Here is a 13,429-nt window from a genome sequence, read left to right as displayed (position 1 = left end):
ATAAAACATGTGCTGGGGAAGAATTAGGGAAAATGCATTTTCAGGGGTACCAGTTGGTCTGGACTGACTTGGCTGATCCTCCTTCTTTCTGCTGCTTTAAACTGCAAAGCAAAACTAAGTAAAAAATCTCCTTGGTAAATATTCTTTAAAATATCTTTGAAGGAGAAGCCAGTTAAATAAAAAGAGTGAAGCAAACATGCAGCCTTCTATAGGGCTTAAAAAGATTGTGACCTTAGGTTCAGAGAATAAATGACCACAGTTTTCACAAGAGATCTAGCAGAGACATCCAGGATTAAGCAGCAGTTGTCTTTATTCAGTCTTCACTTCTAATCTCAGTTGAGATATGAAATAAGTTAATGACATTCTGATTTTCTTTCCAAACCTTAAATTGTCTAATGGTTACCATTCCTTTTACATTGATATAACAGTTTAGACATAGTTTCCTTGTACCATTAAAAAAAAATAGAAAATTTTGTGCTGTCAGTTGTCAAGGAGTAAAACCAGCTATCTGACTGCTTTTAGGAATTGTCAGAAAATGTTCTACGTCTTAGGATATTAATGAGGGGATATGGTTCTTTGTAAGTCAATTAGGTAGTTCAATTAGGTTTTCTAAAATTGCCATTTTTCTTTACCTCACTCTTCACTGGTTACTGTTGTGAATATTTCATTAATATGGATTTGCAGGAAGTCTGATGAAATTGAAGACTAAAGTGCAAAATACTGATTCTATAGTTTAAGAGTACTATAAAACCCTGAACACTTTAAATTAATGGTCTCTGCTAAGCCTGTAGTTTCAAAGACATTGCCCTTCAGGCTCCCCAAATGACTTTTTATTTTATGACAAAAGCAATATGCTCTCATAAATTACAGATGGAAAAGACATCACATATTATAAAACTCTTACCCTACTTGCAAGTTTTATAATTCAGAAAGATAGTTCTCACTCCAAGAGATATGTGCACACATACATGCACAAGAGGATTTTGTAGAGGGAAATATTGCAGATTAAGTCACAAAACTGATTCTTTTGCCTAAATTATTGTTCTTAGGATGTTTCTGTTGAACTTTTTTTTCAAAGACAGTGGATTTCCCAAGAGGAGAATTGGCATCTCTGCCTGGGATACCAAAATAGTTGTACTTGCTTCTCTCGGCCGCTATGATGTTGCTACTTATAGCTGCGTTTAGATTACATGTTGGTGGGCTGCTCCTTTTTGCAACAGTGAGAAAGTTCTTACACAGCTTTCATTTTGACATGAATAGCATTAGTACCACTCTGGAACACAGAGAATGTTTTCACCACCTGCTTAAAATTTTGCACTTTGTTTTGATCACTCATCATCAGTTGCTTAGACACTGACTGCTCAAAATATTGAAAAAATATTTGAAAAGAAGCATGTAAGAGCTATTCCAAAGCTACTGGGTTTTGAGTACTAAGAGAAAAACTGAAAACCTGAAAATTGAAAATATGAGGTTTTGACTTCATATAGCTAATGTTAAAATGTTTTTGTGACCCAATGAGGTAGGATACCTGTGGGTCATCTCCCGCTACTAAATCCATCCAATGAATTATTTTATTGCATTTATTTTTCTCTTCTCTAATGTTAATATTAGCTATGTGGAAGGAAAATATTTAAGATCTATAAGTGTGTCAGTGTTTGAAAATATTATATTAGTTACTGTTTTCCCATGTGTGATTTTGATAAATAAGTACACTTTCTAAATATGCGACTATTTTCGTGTTGAAATCTAACTGTAGTAAATTAAATGCATATAGTTTGAATGCCTCAGTAAGCAGTAATAGTTATTCTGAAGTTAATTACGATTATTAATTTTATTTTTTTTTTTTTAAAGAATGCTGACGAGTACACAGATCTGCCTGTGAGACACAATGAGGATCAGATGAACAGCGAACTGGCCAAACACCTTCCAATTGAAGTCAATCCCCATTCATTTGACAGTTCACACACAAAAACACACCTCTTGCTGCAAGCCCACTTCAGTCATGCCATGCTGCCTTGCCCAGATTATGCAACTGATACAAAGACAGTGCTGGACCAAGCAATCAGAATATGCCAGGTATCGTGATGCATTTCAGTATATAACTCTTTTTGGCTTACTGTTTATTGTTAGTGTTCTCATATTTTGAATATAGAAGAATCTGAAGATTTCTTTCAATCTTGTGGAGAGCTGGTACAACACAATATTATTAACACCTTGTTTAGGGAGGAACTGGATGCCCATAATGGTTTCCACTTACAGAACTGGAGGTGAACAAACTTAGAGTAAAAGATGGTCATGCTCTGACTGGAGGCATCTACTGCCATATAATGGCCTCTGTTTTCTTTGCAACAGCTTTTTATCTCTGTGGTCCCTGCAGATTGTTATGCTGATACCCAAGAGCCTGTCTCCCCCCAGGTACTTCTACTTTTCCAGCACCCAAAAGCACTATAGTCACTCCCAGGCACAAATATAACGTGTTTTGAAATCTGATTCAGGGTGGCATGCAGACGTTTTCCCTAAGCTCCTCTAGCTAGTGTAAAGACACATCTTTTATGTCCCAATGATCACAGAGTCAAAGAGCACATTTTTAAACGCAGATTTTAAACTCACCCTGGAGACTTATGAGTTTTTACAGTTGTACTGCAGTTGCAGCCCACAGAGACTAAACCGACCATGGAGAGTACTGGTAACAAGCAATCACATGCACAGCTGCCACCTCAAAAGAATTTTAAAGCAGCAGTTGGAGTTTGGGATAGAGTGCTGCCATATCTGAAAAGCTCAGTTACAGTTACAGCAGGAAAGGTGAGCTCTAGCTGTCACAGGAAACAACTGACCCTCTGAGTCTCCCTGGAAGAATTCTCTTTAGCAGAACTGCACAAGGACTCATTCACAGGTTCTTGAAGATCAGGCAGCCTTCAACAAACTGCTGTTTTTATGTTTCTGAGTTTAATATCTGTAAAATAGAGCCAGTACATCTTTCTTCCTACAGTTTTTGTTTGCTCAAATTTTAATATCCTCAGTGATCTGTTTGTCAACTATCAGACAGAAGCTTTGCTCTTGTTTGAAGCCTGTTGGTGATACGGTAACTGCAAACATCATTGTGTCAAGCCTGGCAGTTTGTAAAACTGCTCTATGAGAAACTATTAATCATTGCTCTAGACAGAGAAAATACTGTGTGCAGTTCAGTCCAGCAATTTGGATAAGGCTCAACCTTACACTAATAAAAACAAGCTTAAAATACTAATATCAAATTAAACAAAACTGAAATTAGGGAATGTAAGAAGCAAGTAACACCACAGACGTTACCGCTACACAGTCCTAATCTTGGTAAGTAGCAGTGCTTGGATGCTACTCTGTTTCAAATATTTCAAATCAATAAAATCATGGTGCTGAAAATGTAGAAACAGCTATGCCATATATTCAGTTATTAACAGAGAAAAGCATCACTTGCTCAGGTGAGAAAATTCACCTTTGTTTCAAAGAAATCACATACTTAAAGTTCATTTAGATGTTTGTGGAGTAAGCATTAGGGAGTTAATTACATATTTGGGAAAAATTTAAATTTCTGTATTTTCTGTAATTATTTTGTTCTGTTTTGCTGAGAAATGTATTTTCTTAATCCTGCTACTGCACCATATGTATTTCAGAAACAGTAGTCACTTAGGAAAAAAAATCCAAAATATTCAACAGTTCATTTAAACTGAAATAGAGTTCAGAAAAATGCCATTCCATATTATGCCTTGGCACTCCAACCTTCAGTTAGCTACTATATCATGTTATATATACAGTCATCTTAAAAAAAAAAAAAGGCAAACAAAAAAAGAAAAACATGCAAGCACTTTTGTATTTTAAAGTTGGCACATGGTTTACATCTCTCGGGAGATTATTGGTTCCATCTTATTAGTCACGCTTTCCAACGGGAGGTTAAAGTTCCCAGAATCTAAGCAATAGACAGGGTTACACTTTCAATACTGGTTGTTACCTTTTTCCTTAGCACTGACCTGCTGATGAACTCTGGGTCAGCAGAGGTAGAAAAAAAAAATGTTAGTTATGAGAAAAGGAAGTGAAGCCTGGAAGGATGCACTGATGAGCAGATTCAGTGAGTGCTGTTCTCTGTGTGTGAACACGCGCTCGCGCATTGTCAGACGTTAAACACAGCAGTGAGGCGGGAATTGGTTTTTGAGTTACGTTGAATTTTTTTTATTTGCTTACAAATTATTTTAGTGTTGAGGTTGTATAGCTAACCTTCAGATTGTGACCTGAACATAAACTGTTCTTTTTGCTGGTGGGTACATGAATAACAGACTTGTCATATCAACATTACTTTTCTGTTACAAGAAGGAAAGATCTTTCAAAGAGCTTTTGTAGGCGGTTATACAGCAGGCCTTTATCCCAGATCCCCTGCAGTGCAGATTTGCCATCTCTAGCCATGATATGTAAGCAAGCCTCTTTCCATCACAGACTATTAAACTTCTCCAATCTTCTGTGGTGTCCTTCACCTGAATCAGCCTTCCCTCCCATGACTTCTTTCCTATCCCACATGTTTCATTCTTCCTTCCATCCCTCCAACATCTTTTGGGTTTTTTCATTGCTAGTGACTTTAGGCTGAGTATTGTTACTGGTCCAGCAGAAAACCATGTCAGCAGCATTACATAGGTAAATGTAGCTGCTGGATTCCAGGTAAGATTCCACTATACTTGTAATGAAAAATTTATGAAACAACTCTTAAATCATTCTTCCTTGGGTGTCTTAAAAGTTTTGGCTCTATGTTAGAATTCTCATGTTTATGGTAAAATATTCAAGTCTTTAGCATTTAACAGAATTTGCAGACTTACAGTGCTGGCTTAATAGGGGAATATCATTTTTAGCATTTTAAAAAAGGAAGAAGTATATTTTGTTACAGTTTTCCAATGGTTAGCATTTGTTAGCTATAGGTGGAGTTCATTATAGCAAGATAAGATTTAGTATTTATATACCTAGGATGAAATGCAGAATCTTTTCCTTTTATTGCAGAAATATGGGGAATAGCAGTATGTAGCCTTTTGGAATGTGAATGCCTATCTGCTCCCCTCCCATCTCTGTAATGAATGGCCACTGAGGCATTGACTAGGCTAAAGACCCCTTCTCTACACTGAAAACCTCAAGTTAAAATCTAGTTTGTTATCAGTGACAGGCTCTCACAGATAAAGTGCAGGAGGTTCCCATGGCTCAAAAAAACTGCTTCAACTTCCTGTGTGACCTTGGCCAATTCATTTAATTTTTATTTACCTCAGATACCATTAGTAGAGTTACAATAGACAATATATTCTCTTCAAGCCTAGCACTCTGTTATTTTTACTGAGAAAAGCTAGAGGTGTCATTAAGATGGTGCTGAAGACTCCAGTAGCTTCTCAAAATCAAACATTTCTCCATTTCTTTCAGGAGAATGTACATTAAATAATAAAAATTCTAATGAAAATATTTTTCTAACATTTTTATAAGACATAATTATTATTGTAAAGACTATACTCCACCTTTTTTTCCTATCTTATTTAAGAATACATGAAACTAAATCTAATCTCTTTTATTGCTTCCTTTGTCAAGCCTTATATTTTGTGACTGTGTATTCAGCGATCAGTTCTTATTCTGCTGTTCCAAGACTATTGCCTATATTTGCATTAATTGAAATGGATAATTGAGGCAGTAATACCATCACTCTCAGATTCAGCAGGGCAGTGTCTTCTCAGAAATAATGTGACAGTTGTTGGCTTTGCATTGGAATTGGCCACAAGCCTCCACTTGTACTATAATCGTTGATAAAATATTTTAAAATTGCCAGGAGTAGAACTGCCATGGAGCTCAGCCCTAACCTTTGAGAAGTGTTTACCTATGGATGTGTTAAACGCATCTCAGTAGGGTAGCTGGGCATTGAGAGAAGGTGGACATGAAAACAGATTCCAAACTGCAGAAGACTACTCTGCGTGGGAAATGTGCCTATCCCTGTAACAAGGACCTTGCAATGCTATCACTAATGCCCTGTCGTTCCCCATCATGTTAGTCCTCTGGAGAATCTGATTTTGGTAGGAAAGAAAAATACTCTTTACGTGAAGCACTGTGTTTCCTTAGCTAGATGGTGATGTGTATAATACTGCTTTAGCTGTTCTAAACCAGTTAAAGTTGTTTCTGGTCATTTAAACTGCAACTTTTGCTATAGTTCTTATGAGGATCATCTTTGTGGTACATGTTCAGAGCTGTCAAATATTGCACAAATATGCTGCCCAATTCAGCTAAGAGCTGCCTTATGCACAAAATACTTACTGCAGCTGTGCTGGGTGGGTGGTGGTGGCTCCTCAGAAGGAGAACACAAAAGTACTTCTGGCCATGCAAAGGCAAAGGAGCCCATGTTGCCATTTTGAGGCTCAAAGAAAGAAAATGTCCTTTGGCTCTGCATTTCTCATCATCCCGAAACCTCCTCAGTTCATAACAGCCACTAAAACTATTGATTTTGAGAGCCAAGTTCCTTGGATCTTTTGTTTTTCTGCTTATGAGGAAGTGGAGAAGTTTTTAAAGGTCCTAAGAGTGATTTGGGCTCATGTATTGCTTGTTGGTAGTGCAGGTGTGCCAACTGCTTGCTGGAAGGTAGTGGGAGTTACAGGAATGGTCTATTTTACAGTTGTGTGAGTAAGATTTGTCCAGAAGTGTCCAGGGAAAGAGCGTATTTTTTGTGTAATGGTTGCATTGGCAGCTATAAATAAATGGGCAGCTTTACTGAACGAAGGGAAGAGAATCAAATTAACTTGAGAATGCAGAGGATTACTCAGAAACAAGTGAAGAGCAGAGGCCACATCTCTTCAGCTGCTACACATATTCTTTGTGTATGCAGTAATATTCCAGTGGTAGCACAATGTTTGCAATTTTACTTAAATACTGGCTGCTTTCATGGCTGTATGGCTATTATTGCACATTAGGAGTGTGGAAAAAATAGAATAAGAAAAAAAATCTTGTCGTGCTTATACTGTGTGGCAATGCTCACTTATAGATACTAAACATAAATGGATCACTTTGTAGGGAAAGTACCTGGACATGTTGGGCTGAAAATGTTTCCTGCTTGTGTTGTGTAGGTATATATGTGGGAGAAGGGAGGGTTACCTTTGTGGTGCTGGAGTTTTGCTTGCTGTGGATAATCAGTGATGTGGTGTATGGAAGCACCTTGGTGATGGTTTAATGATGATTTGGTGCTGCTTGTGCCTGATCCCTCCCCCACCCATGACAAACCTTTTCCCAGTTGGGGCTGGAGGAAATGAGTAATGCTTAACCCATTTGTGTGATCAATTCACTTAAGCAGCTACTGTGAAATGTTAATCACAACTTTAATTTGTACTGCATTAGCATTTTGATTAACTTGTAGGCTTGCTAGCACACTTGAAGCACTTTTACTCATAGTTACAGCTCGGAAATGACTTTTTGATTAATTAAGTTTGTTAGACAGCAGCTGAGCTTCCTGAATGCTAACCTTAAGGGGCTAAAAGTTCAGGAGAAAGTTACTGGGAATAACTGTTGCTGTTGAAAAGGATTCTTGTCAATGCACTAAAAAAAATTTTGATTATTGGCAAAATACTACACACCTACTTTAAAACTGACTCTAAACTGTAAAGAGAACAGATTTTTTATAAGAAAGATGCTGTGTATCTTTCATGGGTTTTGGTAGATTTGTGTAATATTTGAAACAAGTGCTGGCATTAAGACATTGTTTATGTTAGGAAATTGGGACTTATTGCAAAGTGATTCTTATCAAAAACATCTTTTTCTTTTTACGGTTCGCTGGTATAGTAGAAAATATCAATTTATTAATTAGCAATTTGAAAATAAATTGGCTATTGGGACTCAATGAGTTCTGAGTGATGGGTTCTGCCCTACCAAGTTTACATTGCTGATATCACACTCGGTAGCTGCTTTTATTTCTGTAATACTATTAAAAGAAATCAGTAAGAACCCAAGGGTTGCACTCCACTAAGTGTAGACAGTAAATGGTTTGTCCTTTCTCCAGTTCTGAAAATACTAATAATGTTACTATGGAGGCTAAAGGATGAATACAGGGATAGGAATCTTGTGAAGCAGCTAGGAAGGTTGTAATTTGCATACATCAGTGAGACCTTTATGATGATGGGAGAATGAAGAATTAGTCTCTCATAGGGGGTAGCAGAGCATATGGAAGAGGACACTCAATATGCTTGTAAAAAAAATGTGAAGAGAAGTAGGATACAGAGGGCAGTATAAAAGGAGTGCCTCCTGAATAGGATTAATTACAACTTATTCACTATATCTCTGATGAAGTACAGGGGGGATGTTCTGTAGGCTGAAACCACGCAGTTGTGCAAGGGTGATTTAATTGATCTAAAAGAACTACCCCCCTCCCCAGATTAAAACATTTCTAAAAAGTCATTTTGAACTAGACCTCTGAATTTCAAAGGTTCTGTAGATACCTGTTTTACTGATATATACATACCAAAGGTAGTGACCTTAAACTCTCTGTAATATTTCTTCAAATAAATTCCAACTTTTCAAGTCAGTTGCTGTTTCTGAGCTATGTAATTGAAGCATCATAGTCATGATTTATATAAAAACATGAAACTTAAAGTACATGGCATGCTTTAACATATGAAAAAATGTTTTACTTCTATTAGCAGAATTTCAAGTCACACATGGATCATAATACAATCTTATGTATTGGAAGGCTTCCTACATTTGAAGCATGTTGAAAAAAAATTGTTATTATTCTGAATTCATAGTTTTTAAAAAATAGGTAAAATGCATATCCTTTTGTCTATTATCTATAAATATTTCTCACATAAATTCTGGAGTCTTAAACAGCTGTAAGCAAGCACAATTCTAATAATTTTAATAGACCTGTGGATTTAAACTCCTACATGTAACTGAAATTTAGTCCTAGACTAAACTTCAAATTCATTAATAAAAGCACTAAAGAAAGTGTCATAGACTGTGAAGCTAAGACTAATCTTTTAAAAGTAGATAAATTTGAGACATGTAACTCACCCTGAGTACATCTGAAGTTTTAGTCCCTTTCCATGAAGTCATTGCCACCAATGGCATCACTGTAGGCACTCAGCTTCTAACTGAGTAGTCACAGGTGTAATTCTGAACTGGAATGGCATTTCTTACAGTTCTTTACCTTGCCTCTGTATCCAGACCAGTTATCATTATAGCTTCATTGACACTTAGCTTAAATATAATTTATCCACAAAATATTAACATTTATGTTTACAGGATTTAAGTCAAAATGCTTAATATATTCAGAGTTATAGGACAGGTGACTTCAAAAAGAAGAAGAAATTATTCTAAGCAGTATGCAGGCTCTGTTAATGAGATGCAATCTGTATCACTTTTAACACTTCAATAGCTTATCTTAAAGGAAAAAGCTGTTTAAGTCATTTGGGTAGATCAGAAATTCTGCTAGTTTTAGTCTGGTCCCCTGCCACCTACCCAGTCGTACAAGAGTGATCCAGAGTATCTGACTTTCAAATGAAGGATGTGAAAGTAATACCAAAAACAGTGTTTATAAAAACTTCTTTTAAAAGTCTTTAGAAGAAAGAATTTAGCAATCAAGATATTTTAGTAGCCTGAAAAATCTCCTAAATGAGTGGGGCTGAGTGGGGGGGTATATTCATTATGGAACAGTTTAGTATTCCAATTTATTTTGAGCACATAGAGGGAGTGCTTAATAACACCAGAGAAAAGCAATGTTTTGCTGTCAGTGAGAGTGCCACACACTCACCCCTTCCACATCCTGCCTCCATCTTTGCTTCCCCTCAAACCAGAGAATTATAAACCATCATTTAAATTCCAAGCATCGGTAATAACTTTGGCTAGAAAGAGACAGACTGTTAAATTTCAGCTTCATGTCAGACCAGAAAGGTACAGTTTGATCAGCTTGAAGCATTCCATACCTAAGGATAAGCAGCTGCTGCTCCTGAACAACAGAGGATGAAAACCTGATCGTAGATGCTGATGGTTTTGTCTTAATGCACTCCTGGAATGATGACAGCAATAGCAAGATTTTGATCCAAATTTTTTGACACTCAATTCCAAATACCATCAGAATGAAAGGTTTTGCCATACCTGACAACCTCTACATCAATGAGCTGCTGATCACTGGCATTTTTGTGCTGCCCCAGCCGTGGTTATTAGGTCATTGCTTCCCACATTGGTACAAGCCAAGCTGGTTTTGATAGTAACAGACAAAATGTAAAGGAGGTGTCACTAATTGCTGTTATTACTTTGTAACTGTCCAAGTATGACATTGGGAAGGCTTAAGAGCTATTGCCTGAATCTTTCATGAAAACCCATCTCAGTATAGGCATCTGCTTTTAATTCTCCTAAGTGCAGAAGGAGCCCCAAATAAGAGGATGGTAAACATAGTTTCTATTATAACAACCAATAATTCCCTTGACTCCATCTATTTAGTCCATTTATTCTACTTCAGGTTAAAATGTGGCGGGCTTAGAGGGGTGTTTTTTGTTTTGGTTTGGTTTTTTATTATTTAATTTAACCCCCCAAAAAATATGTGGGTTTTTTTTCTGTAGTTAAAGCATCTTTACTGTTTCCTGTTTCACTTGTTGCACTCTCTGTCTTCTTCTTTTAAATTTCTCTCTGTGATGAAATTATCCCGTATTGCTTTAAATTCTTAAGGCTAGAAAGGCAGGTAACCAGTTTGTGTCGTTTCATATTATTTAGAATAATACTCTTAATCTGTTCCAATCTTACCCACTCTAAGATATTTAGAATTTATTTACTATTTTGCAAAATAAAAGCTTAAAAGTTTCTATAAAATTATACTGGTTTTGACTTAAAAAGAACAACAAGCTAAACAGGTAGCAACTAGATAAACCACAGAAACTAAATATATTACTCATCAGATAATATAAGTATTAAATACTTTAAAATTTTGTGGTTTGTATTATATTCTTTGTTTAGTTCCTTATATTTACGTTTGGAAATAGGGGAATAACTCAATTTGTTACCTTGAGTATTTATAGGAATTTCAGTAACCATTTAAGTATCAAGCATCTCTGTGTTTTACACTTAGAGGAAAACAAAATGTGTGGAGGTTTCCAAGGCAGCAGATGAAACAAGCCAACTTTACCATTGTTCTGACTTTTTCACAATGTCACTGTCTTGGATTTCACATCCAGATAGAGATGCTGTGAATAAATTCTATGGGTAAAGAAGCAGAAAATAAGGAGGAAAAGAGGATTTGCCGTGTGGATTCATTATAACAATGTCGAACACAGAGTCTCACACACACAGGCTTTCCTTACTCCCTACGGAGTATCTGTCTGTAGGCCTCTATCAATTTCTAGGAGATTTTCTATGTGAAAGGATCCTCCAGTTAATTTCAAAGTATAGCTTGTTTTAGATTTATCTTTCTCTTACATCTTCACTCTTCCCCTTTTCAAACCTCTGTTTAAAAGGGGAGAGAAGGATAGATTAAAAAAAAAAAAAAAAACCAATGTAAATACTGTTATGTGTGCATCTCCAGAAGCATTCTATGAAATACCACTGCTTCATGCTGACTAAAAATACAACTTGCTGTATTCTTCTTGTCACTCATGGAAAATACAAGATATGTGTGCACCGGTTATTCTTCACATATGTGCAGCAGTATCATCACTGGGGAACATGATGTTTTAGGCTGTCAGAATAGCAGAAAAGAACAAGAATCAGGTAGTGGAGAACAGGAGGCAGATACCAGACTGTCTCAGCAACACAGACTGCTCAGAAACACGGACTGTACTGTAAGGATAGTCTTCAATATACTTTAAAATGTGAAATCAGGTAAAGAGCAACTCACCTTGTAAGTTTCAAAGACTGACTTCGTCTGATGCTGAGAACATTCCCTCCTTATGCAAGTAAATGTCATGTGAACCAACACGTAAATCTGCAGGCCACAAAGCTTCTCCTTTCAAATGTGATTTCTAACATAATTTTATTTTCCATTCAGTGAAAACAATCCTACATGGAAATCAATTTGGCAAGCCGAGTGAAGAGACAGAAAATTGAAACCAGTAAGATTGTGTTGTGAGGTACTAATTTTAGGGTCGTTAGGAATGTTAGAGAGTTTCAGGATGCTATGACTCTTCCTCCAAAAAATTAAATATTAAATCTGGATCTTTATTAGCTGAAAGGCCCTTTATCCACCATTCATGAGAAATGAGACAACATTTGGGTAATACAGGGTAACACTTCAAGTATTTTTCTAAGTGTCACTGGTCTTATCACCCTGATCTGGAAAAAAAAAAACCTGTGGAAATTGCACTGTAAACTGCTAAAATAAACTGTGTGACTTGGCCAGGAGTGAAACTAACTTGTGTCTTTAAAGTCAGTATTTCTCCAGAATCAGTGTAATTTAATTGAAATAGCTCTGCGTGTGTAAACAACTCCTTTGTTTAAAGAAGATTTCACTGTTTAGTTTGCCTTAAGTAAATGCTGCCTTTTGTTTGTCTGTAAAACATTTGATTAAATGTAAAGACTTACACAGACAGCTTCTCCTCATTACGCTAGTGGCTGGAAAATAAGTTAAAATGGTGCAGGTGTCTGCTGCCTAAGTAAGTATCAAACAATATCATTTGTGTTTACAAGAAAAACCCATGGAAACATCTGAAGCCTAGTCCTAAAATCAAACTACAACCTTCCTAACACCAAGATGGTATTTAAAAAGGTGTTGGAACTGTTCGACACACCAGATTCAATATATCAATGTTCCTTGCTTTCTTAAAAAAACTATTTTCTGGTATTTCAATCAAATATTAAATTCTCTCCATGGCAAACTACTGTTAAATATATGACTTTCTACTCCAATGTGAATTAGAGTGTTTTAATATGAGGACCCACTCTTTATTTTGATCATAATGTTATTGAACAACAAAATAAGCAAGACAACTAATACATTTTAGCTTTTTTTTTCACCAGCTGAAATGCTTTCATAAATCATAATAATTCATTCATTGTACTATAGACAGGGTGGAAAGTATGTTACATATCCAAATAGCTGCGTTTACTATTTTAAAAAGTTGAAACCAAAAATTCATGTTTGGTTCTTTTTTCCTTGGAAGAACTCTTAAATTCACTTTCAGACTAACCAAACAGAGTGTAAGTCCAGTCAAGGAAAAAAGCAAGCAGAACCATTTTTTTCATGTCCATAGGGCCATTTGCCATATGTGCAAATCCATACTGAATTAGCTTTAGATCTTTATACAAATAAGAGGTATACTGTTAATAAACAGTGTACTTCTTATTTGTACTGTCAAAACATGGGAAATAGAAATGGAACAGAAACTTATGAGGCATGGAAGGCAGGATGATTGTTAACACTTTGAAATCTCATGTATAGCTGCATAGGGGGGTTTTGTTTCCTTGTGTTTTCTGTGTACTT

At 36.2% G+C, this 13,429-nt stretch overlaps 1 protein-coding gene across 4 annotated transcripts in view; it reads left to right on the top strand.

The window, feature by feature from the left end:
* ASCC3 (activating signal cointegrator 1 complex subunit 3) overlaps nucleotides 1–13,429 on the top strand; it is a 253,479-nt gene that overhangs the window by 227,800 nt on the left and 12,250 nt on the right. For all 4 annotated transcript variants that reach the window (XM_030946651.1, XM_030946649.1, XM_030946650.1 and 1 more), the window contains one exon: nucleotides 1,852–2,076. In XM_030946651.1, coding sequence (XP_030802511.1) covers nucleotides 1,852–2,076 — 225 coding nt within the window. The remainder of the gene's footprint in view (nucleotides 1–1,851; nucleotides 2,077–13,429) is intronic.

Source organism: Camarhynchus parvulus, chromosome 3 (genome assembly GCF_901933205.1).
Source record: "Camarhynchus parvulus chromosome 3, STF_HiC, whole genome shotgun sequence".
NCBI lineage: Eukaryota > Metazoa > Chordata > Aves > Passeriformes > Thraupidae > Camarhynchus > Camarhynchus parvulus.
The sequence above is the reverse complement of the archived record's forward strand: the minus strand, read 5'-3'. Positions and strand labels throughout refer to the sequence as shown.